This window comes from Melanotaenia boesemani, chromosome 20 (genome assembly GCF_017639745.1).
Source record: "Melanotaenia boesemani isolate fMelBoe1 chromosome 20, fMelBoe1.pri, whole genome shotgun sequence".
Taxonomy (NCBI): Eukaryota; Metazoa; Chordata; class Actinopteri; order Atheriniformes; family Melanotaeniidae; genus Melanotaenia; species Melanotaenia boesemani.
In genome coordinates this window covers 6171037-6193947 of record NC_055701.1, presented here as the reverse complement: position 1 = coordinate 6193947, position 22911 = coordinate 6171037, and the positions used below count along the sequence as shown (strand labels likewise).

At 41.0% G+C, this 22911-nt stretch overlaps 4 protein-coding genes across 8 annotated transcripts in view; 1 reads left to right on the top strand and 3 right to left on the bottom strand.

Moving 5' to 3' along the window:
* The window catches only part of LOC121631798 (zinc finger MYM-type protein 4-like), a 28269-nt gene extending 25590 nt beyond the window's left edge, over positions 1 to 2679 (bottom strand). For 2 of the 4 annotated variants that reach the window (XM_041972867.1, XM_041972868.1), the window contains exon 1: positions 2567 to 2655. In XM_041972867.1, the coding sequence (XP_041828801.1) occupies positions 2567 to 2614 (48 nt within the window). In that variant the 5' untranslated portion in view covers positions 2615 to 2655. Of the gene's footprint in view, positions 1 to 2201; positions 2426 to 2566 lie in introns of those variants that run through there. The other 2 variants (XM_041972869.1, XM_041972870.1) reach the window with 2 other exon arrangements.
* A 2323-nt stretch (positions 2680 to 5002) lies between these two features.
* Positions 5003 to 8515, top strand: adprs (ADP-ribosylserine hydrolase). The gene is made up of 6 exons (XM_041971321.1): positions 5003 to 5399; positions 5846 to 5942; positions 6027 to 6234; positions 6372 to 6559; positions 6704 to 6804; positions 7763 to 8515. The coding sequence occupies exons 1-6, from the start codon at positions 5213 to 5215 to the stop codon at positions 8128 to 8130; spliced, it is 1149 nt and encodes a 382-aa protein (XP_041827255.1). The 5' UTR covers positions 5003 to 5212; the 3' UTR covers positions 8131 to 8515.
* A 710-nt stretch (positions 8516 to 9225) lies between these two features.
* Positions 9226 to 20432, bottom strand: LOC121630815 (b(0,+)-type amino acid transporter 1-like). Of its 2 annotated transcripts, XM_041971318.1 has the most exons (7): positions 19663 to 20432; positions 17562 to 17695; positions 15491 to 15620; positions 15273 to 15397; positions 11275 to 11362; positions 10940 to 11177; positions 9226 to 9976 (listed from the first exon to the last, which is right to left on the bottom strand). In XM_041971318.1, the coding sequence occupies exons 1-6, from the start codon at positions 20377 to 20379 to the stop codon at positions 10947 to 10949; spliced, it is 1425 nt and encodes a 474-aa protein (XP_041827252.1). In that variant the 5' UTR covers positions 20380 to 20432; the 3' UTR covers positions 9226 to 9976; positions 10940 to 10946. The 2 variants fall into 2 exon arrangements, with proteins under 2 accessions (XP_041827252.1, XP_041827253.1); XM_041971319.1 differs by lacking the exons at positions 9226 to 9976; positions 15273 to 15397; positions 15491 to 15620 and having other exon boundaries at positions 10586 to 11177.
* Positions 20433 to 20564: 132 nt separating this feature from the next.
* On the bottom strand, positions 20565 to 21350 carry LOC121631569 (b(0,+)-type amino acid transporter 1-like). Its single transcript, XM_041972577.1, has one exon. The coding sequence runs from the start codon at positions 21348 to 21350 to the stop codon at positions 20565 to 20567; it is 786 nt and encodes a 261-aa protein (XP_041828511.1).
* Between the last annotated feature and the right edge of the window lie 1561 nt (positions 21351 to 22911).

Sequence of the window (22911 nt, the reverse complement as noted above, 5' to 3'; positions counted from 1 at the left end):
ATAAAATCTAAAATGTATTACTTACTCCACAAAAACAAAAAATAAATAAATAAAAAACATTGGCTTTTCAATTCTTTCCTGATAATCACAGTAAATCTACCATAGAAAACTATATAGAATTTAAACAGTACAATATCTGAACAAACTTTCACCAAATTTAATCCAGGTTAAAAAACATTTTTCTCATGCGCCTATGCGTGAAATCTGCCCGGTTACTTTTTCACTTATCTTGCTATTAATCATTTTAATGTAATTTATGATTTTATTTTAATTTTTGTTATTTGTTGCTGCCTTTTACTACTTCTGAATGCTTTTAATGTTCTATGTAAAGCACTCTGAATTGTCCTGTACAAGAAATGTGCTATACAAATAAACTTGCCTTACAAAGAAGTATTAACCACAAATGAAAAGAAATGACAGCACAGCACAATTTTAAGATGGATGACGTAATTCTTGAACATCAAAACCTACATGTCAGACTGCAATGATAAAATTTCTTTTGAGCCTTTTGTATAAAATACAGATTGTGGATTGGCATGGAGGTGATGAATTTCCTGTAGAATGAGTACAAAATAAAAAAATACAGCTAGAGGAAAAACTGACAAAAAAAAAAACGACAGAAGGTGGGTTGACTTATTCATCAAATACAAAAGACAGGCAGATCTTCTGGTCAGGTCAGACTTATTTATTTCTGCCCACAAGACTGCTTCCCTCCCAGTAGAAAGAGGGACTGAACTGTTGTTTTTCTACTGGGAGACTGATACTTTCACCAGCATTGGAGAAAAAACTGAATTGTTTTATTTCCTAGTTCAACATAATCTCATCTGTCACCCGGGAATAATAAACTGGTTCCAAAATAATATATCTAAGTCATCTGCTGAAAAATTCTGTTCTTCCTATATATTACACTTTGTTGATCACCCTAAGGGGAAACTTGTGTGTTGCAAGGAGCAAAGGACATTGCAGAAAAAAAGACATTGGGCATAAACATTATTTTAATAATGTTTTATAGAGTTTGAAAAGTAGAAGTTCTGAACAATATAAAGATCCTTCACATGCATTTCACATGAAAGAGAGCAAAGGTAAGTGTAAGCAATGAGATTGTCTGAACAAAATGCACATCAAGAGAGTACTTGTTCACATACTTGTCTACGTACTACACTTGTAATGCAACCCAAAGGGCATACTTAAAATCTCAAACCATACTGAACTTTTGCATTTGAAAGATGCAAAAATAAAAAAAAATAAAAAATAATGCAAAAGCAGGAGAGACTGTATTAACTGAGAGCAGAAAAAGAAACAGTGGTGGTGTGACTGATGGTAAGCAAGCAAGGTAACATGATTAAGGTGAACTTTGACATCTGCTTCTTTATCCACAATTCTAATCTATAAATACGTTGTTGTCTACACATCTTACTTTTGTTTTCAGCGTTCATATGTTCTTACATTAAGTCAAATTTGACTTCACAGAAAACATCTGTAATGCTCTACATCAACAACATAAAACATTTCACTATCGTTAATAGGTTTTTGAGAGATTTGCTAATAGAGTAATTAACCAAATCTAACTAGACTTTATGTTTTTAACATCTTGGTATAGTTGTTCGTGGCTACGGGCCTCGTGCTCTCCAAGCAGATGTGTGTAAGAGGGGTCCCACCAAACTTCATTTAAAAACATCCATACAATATACTGATTTTGGTTCATTTGTATAAACATTCACAAAGACCAAACATTTCTAGGGGACATGGTAGAAGCTGCTGGATCTTAACAGGAACAACACATTAGGGTGACAACACTTTTTTTTTTTTTTTTTAAGCTATTTTTATTGTTCACTGCAGCCTTTGGCGGTGCAAGGGCTTAGTGAAACCAATATTAAAGTGCAACACAAAGTTGCATTTCTGGATTGATATAGGCTCTTAACGTTGCTATAAAGTTAGACAATACATTGTATGTGTTTGTACATTACTGACAATAAGGCTACTAAATTAAAATAGGCGTAGCAGCGTGAATCAGTACTGAATAGCATGCATCAAGCTACAGGGTTGTATGCTAGCGAGCTAGCTAATGTTAGCTTAAATGAGCACATCTCGACCGGAAGCTAGGTTCCAGTAACTAAAAATCCTAACGTGTAACTGGTTTAGCTAACATTTTTAGCTTGCGTCCAACTGCGGCTACAACTGAAATCTAGTATATTTCTTACCTTTAAACGTTTAAGTCTAAATTCCTCTGAGTCCGCCATGTTTCAATTATGCTGCAGACGCCGCGCTTCCAAACGCCCACCTCCTCGGAGGGTTATGGGTCATGAATTACAGCAGCTGGATCAAGAAGGATGCTGTATTCGGATTTAGACGTTAGTTAGCCAGTGGCTAACTGTGCTAATTTCATATTATAAACAATGTAAATACTAGGTCACCCACAAATACTTTATAGAAAACTTTTGGGGGAAAAATACGAGGGGAAGTATTTTAATGGAGAACATACGCTTACGCTTTACCGTATTTGTTTTATTAGGTTCTCCCCCTCTTACTAGTAACACTGCAGGTATGTAAATTACAGCTTAATTACCTGTTCCGGTGAGAAGATAACTGGCGTGGAGCGGCGGAGTTTGCTCATATAAATACGTACTAATCCTTATTTTCCTCTTGCTCAAATAGCCTCACTTTTCTCATGAAATTTCCAGAGAAATGTCGGCTGCTACTAGGCTTTTGGTCAGTACGGTAATATATTATGCTGCGTTTAGAGTACATCGAAAGTCGGACAACTCGAAATCGTGTACTATTTCATGTGCGCTTCTGATGCAATAAGTGGGCAAAAATGCATGTCTGCCTCCGTGATTTTGTGAGTTTCTTTTCCGGATAGTAACATAAACTACAAAAAAAGCAGGACTGGCAAATATTAGCAGGGTTACCAATTTAAAAACGCAACCTTTTTTGTGCGTTTTCTTACATTTTTTTCTTGTTGGACAAAGGAAGTTCTAAGTTCCAGTTTCCATGGAATGCAACATAAAGACCCATCTTTTCATGCGTTTGTCTTCTGCTTGGACTACGATCTAATCGCCGTCGGATGCTCAGGTATAATCCCATAATAGAACTCTACAAAAACGAATAACTTTTATTTATTTATTCATGTATTCAAACAAAATGCATTTGTCTTTGGTTGTGGACATAATGAGGATGACAGAACATAATGTTTCTGACATATTATATCTTCCGTCCAGCAGAGAGCGCACCTAACAAATGCCTCTACCGTAAACTTCACAAAGTCTACGCAAAATCAATCAAAACGAATTTTCTAAATGCTTTGCATCGTGTGATGTAATTTAATTTAATCAACAGTTTGCTCATATAGTACAAGAGATACAATTATTTTAACAATTATTTTAACCTTGATTTTTAAATAATAAGAACAGCAACAACATTGATACAAGTAGTGACTATTCCTAACTTCAACTAGTGATAAAGGTGATATAAAGGTTTTGTATAATCTTGCTCCCTGCTGCTCACTGTTATGCAAAGGATTTGTTTCCTGTTTGTGTTCAGCCCTTGTAGAGATTTGGCCATGTTCTGAGTCTTTTTCATGCTATCTTGCTGCCCCTCCCTCAGCTACATGGTCACCCTCCTTCTCACTACTGTGGATTTAGGAAGCTTTATCTGCAGTTTTTATACTGTAAAATGACTCTGTTTTGAGCTTACTTTCTTATTAGATAAATAAGATGAAATTAGTGCTTCAGTGGACTTTCTCTTCATTGTCTGCAAATTGACTGCCAGCAGTCAGCTGGCACAATGACTAATGTCGCTCACAGATGATGCCAACTTGTGTTAACGTTACTCTCAGCTCTTTGAAAATCATCCTGGAAAGCCATGAAAGCTTTAAGGCAGGTGTGCTGACATTTTGGCATAAAACTCCAAACGACCCATCAAGTTAGCACCACTGACTACGTCAACATACATTTGAATGTGAAGCCACTAGCTGTTAGTTTTGTATATTATATTACCCATTGATTGCGCTGCTCAAGTGCATCTCTTACTAACTGACTAAAACATTTTAAAAACCAAGATAAAGTGTATTTGGGGGGGGGGGGGGGGCTTCATTTTTAATAATAAACAGTACTGAGAAGTTAAATAATTCAGTGATAAAAATGAATGAAATTTGAATTTATTTAATAAATCACATCAACTATATTCTATAGTCTAAACACAAGCAGTCAAACAGTAAAGCAGCAACATGCCGTTTATGATTACAACAAATCTCTTTGTCTGCACTCTGCACTGAATTCGTTACAACAACAAACATCTTCTGTTAATATAGACATGTCAGGTGTATGTGTGTGTTATAATCACCGTCTGATGCTCAGATATCATCCGATTATAGAACTTTATTTATTTTTATTTGTTTATTTATTTATTTATTTATTTATTTATTTATTTATTTATTTATTTATTTCAATGTTTTATTGAGAATAACAGAATAAAACGTCTCTTAAGTATTATATCTTCCGTCCAGCAGAGGGCGCTCTTAATAAATACTTCTACCGTAAACTTCACTATATCCACGGAAAATCTATTTTCTAAGGGAGTTGGAACGTGTACATTCATTTTATCAACAATCTACTCGCAAACAAATATAATATATGTATTATATAATAATAAAAAAAACATTTTAAATCTTTTAAACACATTCAGTTATTCTTTTTTTTAAATGTATTTATCCTTTTCTAATAAATATTATGTGTAATATTTTGTATTCTAAACAGCCCCAAATCCCTTTGCGTGTTCTCCCTTTTGAATTTCTATTTTATTAGTTATATGACGTTTTGTTATAAAGGTTTCTGCTTATTTATTATGGCCATTGTGGTATCAGGCTGTTTGTTTTACATAGAAATGTATAAACCAGAACATGCCCATACGTGTAACTCAATGGAAGCCCTCTCTGCTTAACTATATTTCTGTGTGTGACAATCCAAACCTCTCACTGGAGGGGTCAAACCAACAGACAGGCAGCACTTAACGGCCTCGGGAAGCAGTTCAGAGGCGTACGTTGACAACCGCCAGTAAACAGCAGACGAAGAAGAAGAGTGAGGAGGAGGAGTTCAGTTAACATTTGTTGATGTTTCTTGTGTCGTATTCACCTTCCCGCTGTCCGATTTTCTGTTAAGCGGGTCAGCGAACATTTTTTGTGGGCGTAGACTGAAGCTTCTTCACCGGCGGATGAATGGCAATGACCGCAATGAGAGCGGTGGCAGCGGGGGGCCCGGCGTCTTTGTCCCGCTTCAGGGGAGCGCTTGTCGCGGGTGTGCTGGGAGACTGCGTCGGCGGAGAGTTCGAAGGAGCGGAGGAAGTCCCCATGGAGAGCGTGCTACAGCACCTAAACAGCTTGGACGACGAAACTAAAGGAGCTGGTGAGTAAAGGGCTGGGATAACGTCGACTACAAACATTGATCTGTATTAGCCTATTTCACCGATGCAGAACTGTGGTGAGATTGAAAGGTGTTTATTAAAATACCACCTCTCATATATCTGTCATGAAACTGGAGACCTAATCTTGAATGGACTTATTGATTTAGCCTGCAGTAATAGCAACATAAAACTATAAACCAATATGCCAACATTTAAAGTAATGCCTAAAAACGGAGAACCTAAAGCTTCAGTTAATCCTGTTTAGACCAGGAAGAGTTACATGTTTGTAAATGTTTTGTCTATAATGTTACCTATGATGATATTGTAGTGAAGTGGCACTGTACAAATAAAGCTAAATTGAATCGATGCTACTTAAATAATTTTGAAATAGTTTATAAAAAAAACTCATGTGTAATACAAAATGTGCTCAAATATCATTTGTTTTCAGGTATCCTTGAATACAGTGACGACACAGCAATGGCACGTTGTGTGGTCCAATCTCTACTCACCCGGACTGGATTTGATGAGCAGGACATGGCTCGCAGGTAGACAGATACTCATTACTGACTTTTATTTTTCTTCAAAATCCTCTGGATATTTTATCAGAAACTTGCATTTTACCCTTCTAGGTTTGCAAAGGAGTATAGTTCCTCCCCGGGTCGTGGTTATGGTTCTGGAGTTATCCAGGTGTTGAAGAAGCTTTCTTCCCCTCAGCTAAGTGATGTTTTTCAGCCGGCCAGAGATCAGTTTAATGGAAGAGGTTCCTTTGGAAACGGAGGAGCAATGAGAGCGGCCCCCTTTGCACTGGCTTTTCCTGATATGCTTGATGTTAAAAGGGTGAGCAGCAGGCAAAAATGCAACAACTTGAGAAAGTCTTAAGACAAACTGTTGACTATTAGTGTTGATAACATGATCTACCAATGAACTACACATTTAACTCAGTGTTCAAGTAATTATTTTATTTTTCTTTGCAGTTTGCCCGTCTTGGTGCCATGTTGACCCACTCCTGCTCTCTGGGTTACAATGGAGCAGTTCTGCAAGCGTTAGCGGTCCATCTTTCCTTGCAGGGTGCGCTTGACTTGCCTCAGCAGTTTATAAGTCGGCTTATCACAGAGATGGAAGAAGTGGAAGGCGACGAGGCGGCGCTCAATGATGCCAGAATGTAAGTTGTGCAGCTTTGTTTTACAGCTGCTTCATTACAAATCTGATCTAATCATGTCTGTCTGAGAATGTTTGGAATATGGAGATGAATAGGAGGAAATATGAGGTTTTGTTCATGTTTATTCAATGTGGTGTGTCTTTCCAGCCTCAAAGAAGCAGAGAAGCCATTCTGTGAACGTCTTCATAGAATTAAAGATCTGATGGACAGGAGCAAGGTCAGCATTGAGGAAGTCATCTCTGAACTTGGTCAGTATCTGTTTGAATGATTTTCTTCATCCTTCTGTCCTTTTCAGCCCCTTTGCATGCTTTATTTCCTGTGAATCCCTACACTTAGTCACTACAGGGATAATGAACTCCTAGCCAGATGTTTGCACATAAATATAAAGTATTCAGGAGACTTCAAGTCATTTTATTTGTTTGGGGCGTTATAATTTGTTGACCAACAACCAATCAGTGCAGGAAAAATGGATGAAGTGCTGAGTGACAGAAAAGTTTTGATCATAGCAGAATCAGGGATCCATATCCACCGCAGCCTTGGTTGCTTATTAAAACGTTTCAATGGTGATTATCTTAACATTCATCATGCCAAACCTGCCTTTTGTTAGTTGTGATTAATCTGAACCAGAGAAGGCAAATCTGAACGAGATGGAAGGAGAAACACACTGTCAAATACAAAAATGACAGTTAAATAACATCCCAAAAAGTTTTTTTTGTGCTGCTGCTAACTAATTAAAATGTCTTCATTGTGTCATTCTTTTCCAAAAGAAGATATCAAATTTGAATTAATCAGACCATCGAAGGGTTTTTACCTCAGTTCTTCTTTTATAAGCTCAGAGAAAGCAGCCATCATTTTGGACCTTGTTTAAGTAGTTATGACCTTGTGCAAAATGAGTGCGTATATCTTCCAAACATGAAGTGATGCATATGTTACATCATCATTTTCCAGTTGCATAAACATTTCTGTTTCTTAAATATTGATACACTGGAAGCACCTGAAGGAAATGTTGATCATTTACAATTAAAACTGAATGTAAAGCTTTTATGTTTTTTTTCCAACTTTTAGAAATCTAGGTAGTACATCATATTCTCACCATATTGTCCTTGTAGGACCAAATTGAGTAGCCCTGGACTAAAGTATTTTGGAAACAGTTCTTTTTCAGTTACACTTTCTCCTGTCATGCAACAATTACCTTTTGCTCTGCAGGTAATGGCATTGCAGCACTCCACTCAGTCCCCACCGCCATCTTCTGCGTTCTCCACTGCTTGCAGCCCCGGGATTACCTTCCAGAGAACTACGGTGGCCTGGAGAGGACGATAGCGTACAGCTTGGCCCTGGGTGGCGACACAGACACCATAGCCTGCATGGCTGGGGCCATCGCAGGGGCACATTACGGCATCGAAGCCATTCCTCAGGCTTGGATTAGGTGCTGCGAAGGAGCAGAGGATGCTGACGTGGATGCAGAGAGGCTTCACATGTTATACCACCAGTCATCACAGGGGGGCAGGAGTGAGACGGAGAAGCAGAGCTGTGGGGGAAAATCTGAAAACAAGTCCAATGGTACAGAGAAATAAACTGGACTGATGCCTCAGCTGGATTTTATTTAATTTTTATTTTTTACAAAAGGACTTTGATATTTTCAGCTGCAGACTTTATTGATTGGAAAAATGTAAATTGGATTCAGCTGATGTTTAAAGTTTAATTTCCAATATGAGCCCATATCAAGCTAAACGAACAACTAAAGTTAAATCTTTATTCTGATAACACGAATACATGACCCTTACAGATCCGACAGACTAATATAAACACCAGTTGAATTGAAATTTAAATAGTATATACTTGTTCCCTCTGTTCTTGTTTGTTTTGTGCTGAACAATCTATTGTCTTGCAGAAAGTTGCACTATACATTGCCCATGTCCTCTTTTATCCTTTTGGTGGTTATTAAACTTTTTTTCTGTTTTTGTTTGTGGTTTTGTTTTCTTGATTTAAGATCTAAAAAGTGCACTTTCCTCAGCTCCTTATTACAGATCTTTTTATTAACCAGTTAAACTTAAGAGAAAAAAATATTGTAATGCTGTAATGCTGTAAAATAGTGGGAATTCCTTGGAGTAGTTTGAGCTTCTGTCATGAAAAATAGTGTTTAAAGTTTTATGTATTAGGACAAAATAAAAAAAAAAAACTTCCATGTCTTAGAAATAAGTAAATACAGCCTCAAATGAACAGTAGATGGGATGTTACACCACATCATTATTAATCTAATAAAAACAAATCCAAAACGCAGAAGCAGTCTCTAAACGGAGTACACACCATGATTCAGTAACTTGTGAAAAAGCACATTTAACTGCAATAACTTGAGTAAATTTTTTACGGTGTTATCAGCTTCTCGTATTATTGTGGGGGAACTTTGCTCCTCTACTTTACAATGTCTCTTTTATTCACTGAGGTGTGCTGCATTTGTTTCTGCAGAGTTCTCTTAAAGGCCCTGACATCTTTTAATACATTTTCTTGAGATGGATTTCCAGAGGAGAGAATGGACAGCAGGTAAAGCCATGACATGAGCACCTGGGCCCTAATTAATCAAACTTTCATTGAAAATGCTGTCATGTGCTTAACTACAAAAACAAAAAAGTATTTATCAAACAGGAAGAAAGAACAGTTGATAACTCCCATATGTTCCAAACCAACTTGCACATTTATTGTCATTTGCTTTGACAAACATCCTTAATACACAGTAGCATTATGCCCCTTTAGAAACCACATAGAAATAGTTTATCCTTTCTGGAGCAATGGAGAGAAGAAGGGAAAAAAGGAATTACCTTCTCTGCTGACTGAAGCCAACCGAGTCATTCCAGTCATCCTAACATTTATTGATAATTTTTTCATGCAATAAGCAAAACATTGTGCTTTACACAGATAAAAATATATTTGAAACACACTCATAAAAATGCAAGAGCGGAAAATAATTAAACAATAGAAATAAATATGATTTAACGAAACACTCATACGGTGCACTGCGTTCAGAAAAGAAAAAGAAAAGTAATCTAACAAAGACAACAAAAACTATGAAATGCTGCCTGGTTAAATATTAATGTCGATACCAAAAAATCATGTCAAGCACACTGATAAGGTTTATCTACTACTGGAGGCGTAATCACAGATACAGTGCTTTCCCATTTGATTTCAGGTCGGTGTTAATTTATTTATCCAATGAAACTTTTTTTTTTTTAGCCCAGAGAAATTAACGGAATCAACAAAGATGGCATAATCCAACTCGGTGATGACTGAGAAGTGCTAAGTTTGTCTCCCATCCCACATCAGTAACAAAAACCCACTTGGATATGCGAAACACTACCTACATCCAGCAGGATCTTTTTTGGGACATGGAAGCCACTCTGTGCTCTCACCAAGCACATCAATGCTCTGCTTGAAGTTGCACTCGCTGTGGTGGACATAGGATGCAAAATCTTCTAACAATAGGCCAGCCATGATAAGTTTTCAGTCGCCCGTCTGTCACAGGTGTTTTTTTTTTTTCCTTTCTTTCTTTTTTGTAAGTTTTGACATAATCTCGGCCAAGGTTACTCCGTTCAGTCCTGCGAGGGCCACAATCCAGCAGGTTTTCCATACTTCAACATGCCTGACCTTAATAGCCTGTTAGATCTATTTAATTTGATTCAGGTATGTTGAAGCTCCTCAACCTCAATAAACAAGATACTACTGTTACAAATTAATCTAGCTGGAAAAACAAAGTCCTCCTCAGACGTTGGGGGACCAGAAGTGGACTATTGGAACAAAAGAGTCAAGAATATCAAACTATTTGAATGGTGCTAAACCAGCAACCCCACTTTGCAGGAAATGTTTGCAGAGGACAATTTGAAATCCCAAATCTAAACTAACAAAGATAAACTTCTAACTTTGCTGGAATTAATGCAACAAAACAAACCTGCTGGGACCATCACACAGACAAATAAGCTGATGTTAGCAATCTGATGAGTTGCTAATTTGATTAAAGTAACATTAAAATGCATGTAGAGGATGTAGGAGGATGTAGAGGATGTAGCATTGGGACATTTTTCTTCCTACTGTATTTGTCCAGTTCTTCAGAATTATAGATTCTAGTTGTCCTTCAAGAAGAAATATATTCTATATTTACAAAATAGAGCTGGAGTTTTTATTTATAATTCATTTAAAATAAAAGTCCACAACTAGAAAAATCTTACATTAAAAAATGTAATTCAAAATAAAGTCATTTTTATACATATTCTCTGATTTGAATTAGATTAAAAAGCTTCTTAAAAATGCATAGGTGCAATATATTTGTGATGGTTTTAGGAGTGTTTTCCAGCAGATGATGTGTACCTGCACCCCTTTGAAGGTCTTACAAACCTGTGTGTCACAGGTTTTTGTCTGCTGGGGCGACTTCTAAGAACAGCTGCAGGAACACCGTCACCTTGGTCAACAGTCCCGGGCAAAGCTTGAAATGGATGAATGGTACGTAGATTATAGCCCCACTTAAAATAAATAAAGCCACATAAAGATATTCAATCTGGGGATCATCTATGATGGGTGCCAGCACAAGAAAAATAGCCACAAGAAGGACAAGTATGGGGAGGACTATGGGAACCTGTGAAAAGAGTACAAGACATTCGTATCAAGAATCCCATAAGAAATATATATATTAAAAAAAAAAAAAAAACAGGAAAATGGTGTGTAACACTGACGCTGTATGGTCTGGGGAGCTCTGGCTTCTTGATTTTGAGGTAAATGAGCCCAGACAGGGTGATGCCGTAGAAAAACCAAGCTGTGAAACTGACAACAGCAATGAAGAAAACATTTAGACAAACACCAAAAGACTGTGTTGCATTTAAGAAAATATATAAACTTTACACAAAAAGTAAAGAAATTTGAATTTGGTTGATTATTTCTTTATTGTAACAGTGCTTAATGGCAACAAATCTTACAAAATTGGAAAGCCTGTTTATCCATCCATCCATCCATCCATTTTCTTCCCCTTATCCGGAGTCGGGTCGCGGGGGCAGCTGCTTAAGCAGGGAAACCCAGACATCCCTCTCCCCGGCCACATTCACCAGCTCATCCGAAGGGATCCCGAGGCGTTCCCAGGCCAGCCGAGAGATGTAGTCTGTCCAGCGTGTCCTGGGTCTGCCCCGGGGCCTCCTTCCGGTGGGACGTGCCCGGAACACCTCACCAGGGAGGCGTCCAGGAGGCATCCTAACCAGATGCCCAAGCCACCTCATCTGGCTCCTCTCGATGTGGAGGAGAAGCGGCTCTACTCTGAGCCCCTCCCGGATCACTGAGCTTCTCACCCTATCTCTAAGGGAGAGCCCGGCCACCCTGCGGAGGAAACTCATTTCGGCCGCTTGTATTCGAGATCTCGTTCTTTCGGTCATTACCCACAGCTCATGACCATAGGTGAGGGTAGGAACTTAGATCGACCGGTAAATCGAGAGCTTTGCCTTTTGGCTCAGCTCTCTCTTCACCACAACAGACCGATGCAGAGCCCGCATCACTGCGGACGCCGCACCGATCCGCCTGTCAATCTCCCTCTCCATCCTTCCCTCACTCGTGAACAAGACCCCGAGATATGTAAACTCCTCCACTTGGGGCAGGACCCCATCGCAGACCCGGAGAGAGCACTCCACCCTTTTCCAGCTGAGGACCATGGTCTTGGATTTGGAGGTGCTGATTTTCATCCCAGCCGCTTCACACTCGGCTGCGAATCGCTCCAGTGAGAGCTGAAGATCATGTCCCGATGAAGCCAACAGAACCACGTCATCCGCAAAGAGCAGAGACCCAATCCTGAGGCCACCGAACCGGATCCCCTCCACACCTCGGCTGCGCCTAGAAATTCTGTCCATAAAAGTTATGAACAGAATCGGTGACAGAGGACAGCTTTGGCGGAGTCCACCCGCACTGGAAACGATTCTGATTTACTGCCGGCAATGCGGACCAAGCTCTGACACCGGTCGTACAGGGACCGGACAGCTCTTACAAGCGAGTCCGGCACTCCATACTCCCGGAGTACCCCCCACAGGAGTCCCCGGGGAACACGGTCAAATGCCTTCTCCAAATCCACAACACACATGTAGATTGGTTGGGCAAACTCCCATGCCCCCTCAAAGACCCCAAAGAGGGTGTAGAGCTGGTCCACTGTTCCACGACCGGGACGAAAAGCACACTGCTCCTCCTCAATTCGAGGTTCGACTATCCGACGGACCCTCCTCTGCAGCACCCCTGAATAGACCTTACCGGGGAGGCTGAGGAGTGTGATCCCCCTGTACTTGGAGCACACCCTCGGGTCCCCCTTTTTGAAGAGGGGGACCACCACCCCAGTCTGCCAGTCCAGGGGGACTGTCCCCGATGCTGCAGAGGCGTGTCAACCAAGACAGCCCTACAGCATCCAGAGCCTTAAGGAACTCTGGGCGGACCTCATCCACCCCCGGGGCCTTGCCACCAAGGAGATTTTTAACCACCTTAGCGACCTCAGCCCATCAGAAGACGTGTTGGTGGGATTGAGGAGGTCTTCGAAGTATTCCCTCCACCGCCTCACAACGTCTCGAGTCGAGGTCAGCAGTCCCCCATCCCCACTGTACACAGTGTTGACGGAGCACTGCTTTCCCCTCCTGAGCCACCGGATGGTGGACCAGAATCTCCTCGAAGCCGTCCGGAAGTCATTCTCCATGGCCTCTCCAAACTCCTCCCACGCCCGAGCTTTTGCCTTAGCGACCGCCGAAGCCGCGCTCCTCTTAGCCCGCTGATACCCATCAGCTGCCTCTGGAGTCCCACAGGCCAAAAAGGCCTGATAGGACTCCTTCTTCAGCTTGATGGCATCCCTTACTGCCGGTGTCCACCAACGAGTTCGGGGGTTACCGCCACGACAGGCACCGACGACCTTACGACCACAGCTGCGGCTGGCCGCCTCGACAATAGAGGCACGGAACACAGCCCATTCAGACTCAATGTCCCCCGCCTCACCCGGGACATGGTTGAAGCTCTGCCGGAGATGGGAGTTGAAACTCTTTCTGACAGGGGACTCTGCCAGACGTTCCCAGCAGACCCTCACAACATGCTTGGGCCTGCCAGGCCTGACCGGCATCCTCCCCCACCATCTGAGCCAACTCACCACCAGGTGGTGATCAGTTGACAGCTCCGCCCCTCTCTTCACCCGAGTGTCCAGGACATGCGGCCGCAAGTCCTACGACACGACTACAAAGTCGATCATCGAACTGCGGCCTAGAGTGTCCTGGTGCCAAGTGCACATGTGGACACTCTTATGTCTGAACAAGGTGTTCGTTATGGACAATCCATGACGAGCACAGAAGTCCAACAACAAAACACCACTCGGATTCAGATCAGGGGGGCCGTTCCTCCCAATCACACCCCTCCAGGTCTCGCTGTCATTGCCCACGTGAGCATTGAAGTCCCCCAGCAGAACGAGGGAGTCCCCAGAAAGGGGTGCTCTCCAACACCCCCCCCCCCCCCCCCCCCCCCCAAGGACTCCAAAAAGGGTGGGTACTCTGAACTGCTATTTGGTGCATAGGCACAAACAACAGTCAGGACCCGTCCCCCCACCCGAAGGCAGAGGGAGGCTACCCTTTCGTCCACCGGGGTAAACCTCAACGTACAGGTGCCACGTTGGGGGGCAATGAGCAGGCCTACATCTGCTCGGAGCCTCTCACCGGGAGCAACTCCAGAATGGAAGAGGGTCCAGCCCCTCTCGAGGGCAGTTGTTCCAGAGCCCAAGCTATGCGTCAAGGTGAGTCCAACTATATCTAGCCAGAACCGCTCAACCTCGCGCACCAGCTCAGGCTCCTTCCCCGCCAGAGAGGTGACATTCCACATCCCTAGAGCTAGCTTTTGCAGCCGAGGATCAGACCGCCAGGGTCCTCGCCTTTGGCAGCCGCCCAGCTCACAATGCACCCGACCCCTATGGCCCCTCCCGTAGGTGGTGAGCCCACGGGAGGAGAGGCCCATGTCTCCCTTTCGGGCTGAGCCCGACCGGGCCCCATGGGCAAAGGCCCGGCCACCAGGCGCTCGCCTCCGTGCCCCACCTCCAGGCCTGGCTCCAGAGGGGGGCCCCGGTGACCCACGTCCGGGAAAGGGAAACCTTGGTCCTTGCTTTTTCATCATCATAAGGGTTGTGTGAGCCACGCTTCGTCTGGTCCCTCCCCTAGACACCTGTTTGCCATGGGTGGCCCTACCAGGGGCATACGCCCCCACAACATAGCTGATAGGATCGTCAGGACACACAAACTCCTCCAAATATTCAAACGGGAAAGCCTGTTTATTTCTTTTATAAATGGAGCCACATTTGTAAGGACAGCCCATTTGTTGTGGGACAGCATCCCATTCTTCAACCAGCCTCTGTTGCAAGTCCCACACCATGACACTTCCTCCACCAAAAGCTGTTATCCAATTGGTGCAGCTATACACAGAGCCTCCTCCACAACCATTAACCACACATTAGAAATCATATTGCACAATACCCATTTGGGGTAATATTAAAAGAACTTCAGAAATAAAAAAGAATAAAAGAAATGTTTTGCATGACCTCTACAGCCCTAACAGAGATATTGCCCAATACATGCGGCCATAAAAGGCACTTTTTAAAATGATTTAAATGAATAAGATTTATTGCATCAAAGAAATAATTCACCAAACATAAATTTAATCGAAACATAAGTTTAGATGCAAATTTTACCTGAAGTAGTTGACAATACTTTGAAAGTCTCCGGGGATCAGCACCACCAAAGAGACCAGCGTGGTGAAGATCAGCGCTGGAGATGGCGTCAGCCGGTGGACGTGGGCCATGGACAGAATGTCAGGCTGCAAAACAAACACTAGTCTGAGTTAAAAAACCTTTTGATAGCTTTACTCTAAAGAACTATATAAGCTTCAGTGAGGTAGAGAGACTGTTACCATGTGGCCTTCCCTGGCAGCAACAAAGCACACACGACCCCCGCTAAAGAACGTCCCATTTAAGGAACCAAAAGCAGACAAGGCTGCAGCCACCGACATGATCCATCCCCAGCTGCCTAACACCTTATTCCTGTAGAGACACCATCATTCAAAATATTTTGAATAGTAAAAAAGAGTTTTGTTAATTATACTGAAATTTCTTCCAGACTGAAAAGGTCAAACACATCCAAACATGGTCATTTATAAAAGTTAGATATCTTTCTTGACATTTTAAAGCAGCATTTTAATAATTTATTTAACATTTCTCATGAGAGAAAAATCGCTCTTCCATGGAAATAATTTCATCAAGAAATCTTAACCTACATTTACTGCTCATTAAAGTTACAGGATGTCTGTAAGGGTCTTTTTGGGACACCTTTTTCAAACTGATTTGCAACATTTCAAGATGATTTAAATCAGGACCTAAACCTAAATTCTTTTGTTTTAAAGAAAATAAATAAGTTTATTTTATGCAGATAGGAAATATTCAGGAGACATCCAGGTAAAATGAAAAGAAAGGAAAAATTGCTTAGTATATGTGTACTGTTACTGTAAACTGGCTGTTTAGATAATATTTTCCCAAAAGACCTGGTCTAAAAGATCATCACTGACAAACTAGTTTTAATCCATTCTGGTTCTTCTTGGATAGAAAGAATATTTCCTGTTTATTTCCATTGCAGTTCAATTACATGCAGACGCTTTCTGGTTGTGGACCCCTGCACTCAGACATGAACAGCTGCAGAGGTACTTGCAGATTTAAGGTTGCTTTTTGCACCAGGCACTTTTTCTTTCTGAGATCAATTTGCTGAGATTACCTGTCCTGGATTGCCCTGCAGAGCACCTGGATTCTCGTGAGATTTACGAGAGAATTCATCTTGGTATACTCCAAGCTATCTTATCCGTGTTTGTGAATGTGGTGGCTCAGGCCCTGCATTGGTAAAAATGTTTAACACAATACTTTTTGCCTTACAGACACAAACATTTAATATTATCAATTTTAATTTTACCTTTCATTAATGTTATGGGCTGCACACTCGGCAGCAAAAGAAGGTTAAATGCGTTTTGTTTCTTCATTTTTGAGTTGTGTCAAAAAAGTCTTTTCCTTGTGGAAGAAAGGTGTAATTAAGGGCTGAGGAGTCTTAAATCTGAGTGCTGGCTCATCAGGGCCTACTATATGCTGCCGGATTTTGGGTGGGTTTTTCAGGTTTAGTTGAGTCTTGGTAGCCTTTTTGTTTCCCCCAGTGTGTGTGGTTTGACCCACCCACTATATGAGTTACTCTTGAGTGTCATGGTGTTTGGTCAGTTTTCTTCAGCTGAGTTTGATTTGTTTGTTAAGTCACACTTTTGAGTATAATTATATTTAGTTGGCCTCTTTTTTAGGTTGGCTTGTTGATTCATTCTTTTAAAACTTTACATTTTTGAAGTTTTGGGCCAATTACTGTCCTTTGTACTAGTACTATTATGAGACAGTTATCACTTGTATCTACAATTCACTGAGTGGTTAACTTTTGCTAGAAACTTTTAAAAATGCTTCATCCAGTCATCAAGTGGATTTTTTTCTAAACATTTTTCATGGAGGATTTCCTGAATTGTTCTGTGAAACATGTCTTTTGGGGCATTGGGTTAAATCCTGGATAAAATGTTTAAAATCTGCTAAACTTGTAATTGATTTTCTTTGCTAATGTACTCAAAGATTAACTTTAAATCCTTGTAAGATATTTGTAAATAAACAAGAAACTTCACATCAAACAGCAGACCATAGATGTCAAAGATCAGCACCTAATCACAGACCATTGATTTTGATTTTATGAAGATGAATGTTATATATTCACCATAAATGTCAGCTACTTAAATTTAAAATAAGGCATCCCCGATTTGTATTATTACTTACAGCTTTACAAATGACCAAATATGTTAAAAATAGATATAACCTCTACTTTTTCTCCTATTAAAGGTAGAATTAAAAGATCTTTTCAGACTGAAACCAAACATCAATCTGCTCCATGCCATCTTTTGTCGGGTGTGTCCTTACCCCCAGGTAACTGCTACAGCGCTGGAGGACATGAGCTCGTTAGGCGTCATTACTGTCAGATAGCTCACATTCACCAGTAGATACAAGCCAGTCACCAGAGAAATGGCTATTAACAGAGCTCTGGGAAGATTCACCTGTAAAAAGACAAAACAAAACAGAAATCCCAATGCATGAACTGTAAGCTGCAAGCCACTGCCCTTTACCCAAATTTTCTTTGTGCAAAAACAGTCATATTTGGCATTATTGTAGTTTCTGGAACCAACATATGTACAAATAAATTAATAATTAAAAATTTTTTTCCCCCAAACAGTCATCTGTTACTAGCTTCTTGTTTTGTTTTTAAATATATAAAACAGAAATTTTGCAAAGGTATGGTAACCAAACCTTTTAATAGTTAAATAATGATGACTTAAATCAGGGGTGTCCAAAGTTGGTCCTCGAGGGCCGCTGTCCTGCAGATTTTCCAATGTTTCCTGCTTCAACACACCTGACTCAAATGAAATAGATCCAACAGCCTATTAAGTTTTGCACAATGACTCATCAAAAACCTGCAGGATTGTGGCTCTTGAGGACCGGAGCTGGACACCCCTGACTTAAATAATAATGCCAGTGTACTTTAGCTGTAATACTACTCAAAAGTAGAAATGTTTTAGCTTCTTTCCATTTTCCTGGAAGTGATTTCATGATGTTTTGATTTTTTTTCAGTCTCCAGTTCAAGTATATTACTTTATTTTGTTCCAGAGGCATAGCATTCAACACCAGAGCTCTAAAACTTTGTAATGAGCTGCCTGAAGTAAACAGATGACCAGAAACAAATGCAGTATTCACAAGGGACAGGTGGACGTAAAAAATGTTGTAATACAACTAAATACACTGCAAAAGCAGGGAGTATAGAACTAAACAAAGACTAAACTAAAAGAGCTGACTGAAGATTAACATAACTCAACTGACACAACTCAAGTGACAAAGCATGACAAAAACAGCGATCACACACAATGAACTGGCAAAGGAAGAAGAACAACTGAGAGCTTAAATACTGAAGGACTAAATTACAAACAAGAAGTGAGTGTGATAGACCAGGACTAGAAGAAGTTAACAGGAAGTAAAACAAGCAGATAAGACAAGGGAAACAACTAAAACAAAACAAGACAGAGGACTCAAAAACAAGACCGGAAACTAAAGATAATTAGGAAAAAAATTAATTAAAAAAACAACCAAACCATGAACCTAGAAACTATGACAAGATGGTACCAAACTGTGCCAAACTGTCCATTTTGGAGACCTCTCATTGTCCATGCCAAAACCTTCACTTTATCAGTTGTCCTTCACAGAGATAATATTCATTTATTGTATTATGGTTTTATAGAGGTTCAGAGCCATAGCCGCATCATTGCAATGAAAAATTCATAATCATCCTGAAAGTATTTTTTTCTTAGACAAGTTTAAAACTTTAAATTTGTGCAATGTGCAGTCTTCATTTATCCTGCACCAGTGACATATACATGTGATATTCTTACATGTCTCAAGAAATCTCATATGTGTTCCCTTTACCATGACTATAAAAGTATTCAAATAGATATTGTGGTTACAGAGAGAAACTCATTTCATTATGGGCCTGCAATTTTCGAGCAGAGGCCCCCAAAAATAGTCATAGTGTTTAAAGGGTTAACACTATGGTTTCTGATCAGCTAATCAAATATAGCTGACTGAAGAACATTGCAGCATTTGCGTTATAAAATTAATTAGGGTAATTTTTATCTTTAAAAAACAAACATAGACTTTTATTAGAAAAATCAGCCATGCAGGAAAACTCTGAAGCACCATATTTTGTTGCTGTATTTACCTCATTACACTCACTAACACTGTAAGGAAAGACACTTTATCACAGTTGAGTTGACGATTACAGCAATAAAAACTAGTTATTTTCCTTTTCATCAGTCCTCCTGAAACTTTTGACACTTCGATCACATGTTCTGTGCGGTCAATCAATTGTGAAATGAGCATTTAAAGCTCATAAAGTTGTGACATTACACAACAGTAAAACCTCTCACATTTGTCCTGCACGGCCCCTTATAGGTGACTCAAGAGATTGTAGCCTCACCTCTGGTTTTTTAAGCTCCTCGGTGACACAATTCAAATTGTACCAGCCACCGTAAGCCCAGAGTCCTTGAAAAAACGCCATTCCCAAACCACTTGCAGAATAGTGAGTCCCTTTAAAGGAATTCTCAACTTTAAAGTTTTCCACAATCACATTGTTTCCTTGAATGATCTCCACCAGTCCACCAATAACAATGACTGTTAAAGCTACAACTTTGGCCACTAAGAAGACCACTTGGACTCTGACAGCTAGGCGGACATTCAGGATGTTGACTGTGGCAACGATCAGGATGGCGACAGCCGCAGTGCACTTCACAGCCAGCTGAGGAGGCTGGCAGCCAGGGTAAACAGGTGCCATGGCATATTCTGCAATGCTGATTCCCATCGCAGCAGCGCTGAAAGGCTTCACAACCAGGATAAAAGTGACTGCTGCAAAGAAAGCAGGGCATGAGCCATAGATCCTCAGTATGTAGATGAATTCTCCGCCGGATTCAGGAATGATGGTCCCCAGCTCGACGTAGGAAAGGGCTGCAAGCATTGCCACAACTCCTGCGACAGCCCAGATCACCAGACTGGCGCCAGGGCTTCCCACATAGGAGAGAACAAACTGAGGGGACATGAATATACCAGACCCGATCATGGTTCCAGAAACTAGTGCTACACCTCCAACCAGTCCAATAGCCCGCTTCATTTTCAGGGGTTCACGTCCTTTGTCCACCATGATGACCAAATTTTACTGAGCAGAATCCAAAAGATAAAAAATATTCCGACCAGCTGTCTTACTGCAAATGGTCAGAGAGCAGGAGGAACCCTGACTTTAAAATGAACTAATCTGTGATTGTAAATGATTTGACATTCAGCTGTCGATTATAAACTCACATTGCGTAAGCGTTTATCTAGTTATTGTTATTGGATCTGACAGTGGAAGTGTTGTGATTCAGACGCAATCACTTCTACTCTCTTTTCCATTTGAACGTTTATCAACAAGTCTGACAGTCTTACTTCTGGACTTTTCAGCTCCTCGGTTAAATAATTCAAAGTGTTCCAGCCATCAAAAGACCACAAGCCCTGATAGAAAGCAAGCCCAATGGAGCTGACACCAACATTAGTTCCTTCAAAGGAATCCTCAAAGTTGACAGTGTTGCCCTGGAAAAGCATCACGATTCCTCCCAGAACGATCGCTGCCAATGCCAGCACTTTCACGACCATGGTCGTCACCTGGATGGCGGTGGCCAGGCGGACGCTCAGACAGTTAATTACGCCCAGCACCAAGATCCCCCCTGCAGCCACAAATTTTAAAACCGGTTGTGGGACAGTGCAACCGACGTAGAAGGGAGCCACGACGTATTCAGCAAAGCTCAGAGCGATTCCTGTGGCGCTGGCAGGCCTCATGACAATGACGAAGCTGAAGACAAACATGAAGGACACAACTTTCCCTGCAGTCCTCAGCATGTAGATGTACTCCCCTCCAGACTCTGGAATGACCGTGCCCAGTTCAGCATAGCAGAGCCCCCCCAGCAAGGCTATCAGCCCACAGCAGGCCCATATAACAAGACTGGCCCCAGGGCTGCCGATTGTTTGCAGCACGTACTGGGGGGAAATGAAGATCCCAGATCCCATCATGGTCCCAGCAATGAAAGAAACGGCTCCTATTAGCCCCACATCCCTCTTCAGGTTGAGTTTCTGTTCCATTATAGCAGAGCTACGGATTCTGCTTCTGCTTTCACACCGAATAAAACACAGGCTTCACAATAGATCAACTATTATCTAACAACCGACTGTACAACAGGAGGTGAAATCACCAGACAGTAAATCAAGGTGTGGTATGACTTTGCCTTTGATCAACACCTCCAGCTGCTTTCTTTTAACTGGAGTTCGTGCTTGTTTGTACATTTAAAGGAGTCGGGATAAACGAGAGCTGAAAGCGAACAATATCTAAAATCCCACAGCTTATTCTGGTGTTACTGGTGTGTTTGACAGCGGCTTGTTATAAATTTACAGAGCAAGGACACATTTAAATTATGTTACAGTTCATCAGCACTTGATCTGTTTATTGCTCACCTAAATTATTGATATAAAGATTGACTGATATCTGCAGTTTTACTGCTCATACACACTCCTGAGCAAAAGTCTTGAGCCAGCACTCATTTTTTAATATACATATATTGCCAGAAAAACTACATAGATGTAACTTACTGAAACATGAAGATCTATCAATGTAAACAATAAATAAAGCAAAAGCGTTTGCACAATTAACAAGCTTGGAGGTTAATATTTGTTTCTTCAACCATCTGCTCCCTCTTAAATAAGATTTTTTTTTAAAGTTTAAGTAATCTCCAGGAATAGTTCTTCAGTCTTTTTGAAGGACATTTAATATTTTTTGTTTAATTTTGGCTCCCAAAGAAGCTGAATGAAATACTGCTTCATGCATCTCTGACGTCCTGTCTCAGGTCTGTGCTGCATTTTCTTTTCCCGATTCAACATAAATTTAAGAGCCTATCCATCTGCTTTAGACTGTCAGAAAGCCTGGAGAACTATTACTGAAGACCATGTTGAAAGACTGCAGAAAATGTGGCACCTTGAAATTAAAAGGTAAAGAAATAAAGGATGGCTGAATATTTTTCTAATATATGAGGAGAAAAGTAGTGGAAAATCTGTTTACAGCATTTACTACATTGACAGCAATGAGAAATCAGTTTTCTACTAGTTTGTGTTGGTCTCTTTAGTGCTGCAGGTTAATCCTTTTACTTACCTCTGGTCGTTTCAGTTCTTCTGTCACATAATTCAGATTGTTCCAGCCATCATATGACCACAGCCCCTGGTAGAAAGCTATGCCAATTGGATTGATGCCCACGTTTGTGTTCTCAAATGCATCTTCAAAGCTTTCCGTTTGCCCTCTTACAAGCATCACCACCCCTCCTATTATGATGACAGCCAGGGCCACAACCTTGGCCACCATAAAAAACACTTGCACTGACATTGCAAAACGAACATTTAGGCAGTTTATGGTAGCCAGAACTAAAATCGCAGCTGCAGCCACAAACTTCACCAGCAGGACTGGAGGAGGACATTCTTCATAGAAAGGAGCAACAACATACTGAGCAAAACTCAGCGCGATGCCAGCAACACCAGCAGGTCTCACAAATAACACAGAGCTGAAGACTAACATGAAGGCAACAACTGGGCCTGAAGTCCTGAGGATGTAGATGTACTCTCCTCCTGATTCTTTTATAACAGTGCCCAGCTCAGCATA

What these genes read in the sequence shown, in the direction of transcription:
- adprs (XM_041971321.1), top strand. Translation starts at nt 5,213, where the DNA reads ATGGCAATGACCGCAATGAGAGCGGTGGCAGCGGGGGGCCCGGCGTCT. An exon ending in GCGCTCAATGATGCCAGAAT is followed by an intron (nt 6,560 to 6,703) that starts GTAAGTTGTGCA and finishes GTGTCTTTCCAG; the next exon opens with CCTCAAAGAAGCAGAGAAGC. An exon ending in GGAAGTCATCTCTGAACTTG is followed by an intron (nt 6,805 to 7,762) that starts GTCAGTATCTGT and finishes TTTGCTCTGCAG; the next exon opens with GTAATGGCATTGCAGCACTC.
- LOC121630815 (XM_041971318.1), bottom strand. Translation starts at nt 20,379, where the DNA reads ATGGTGGACAAAGGACGTGAACCCCTGAAAATGAAGCGGGCTATTGGA. An exon ending in GCTGTAGCAGTTACCTGGGG is followed by an intron (nt 15,621 to 17,561) that starts GTAAGGACACAC and finishes GTGTCTCTACAG; the next exon opens with GAATAAGGTGTTAGGCAGCT. An exon ending in AGCTCCCCAGACCATACAGC is followed by an intron (nt 11,178 to 11,274) that starts GTCAGTGTTACA and finishes CTCTTTTCACAG; the next exon opens with GTTCCCATAGTCCTCCCCAT.
- LOC121631569 (XM_041972577.1), bottom strand. Translation starts at nt 21,350, where the DNA reads ATGGAACAGAAACTCAACCTGAAGAGGGATGTGGGGCTAATAGGAGCC.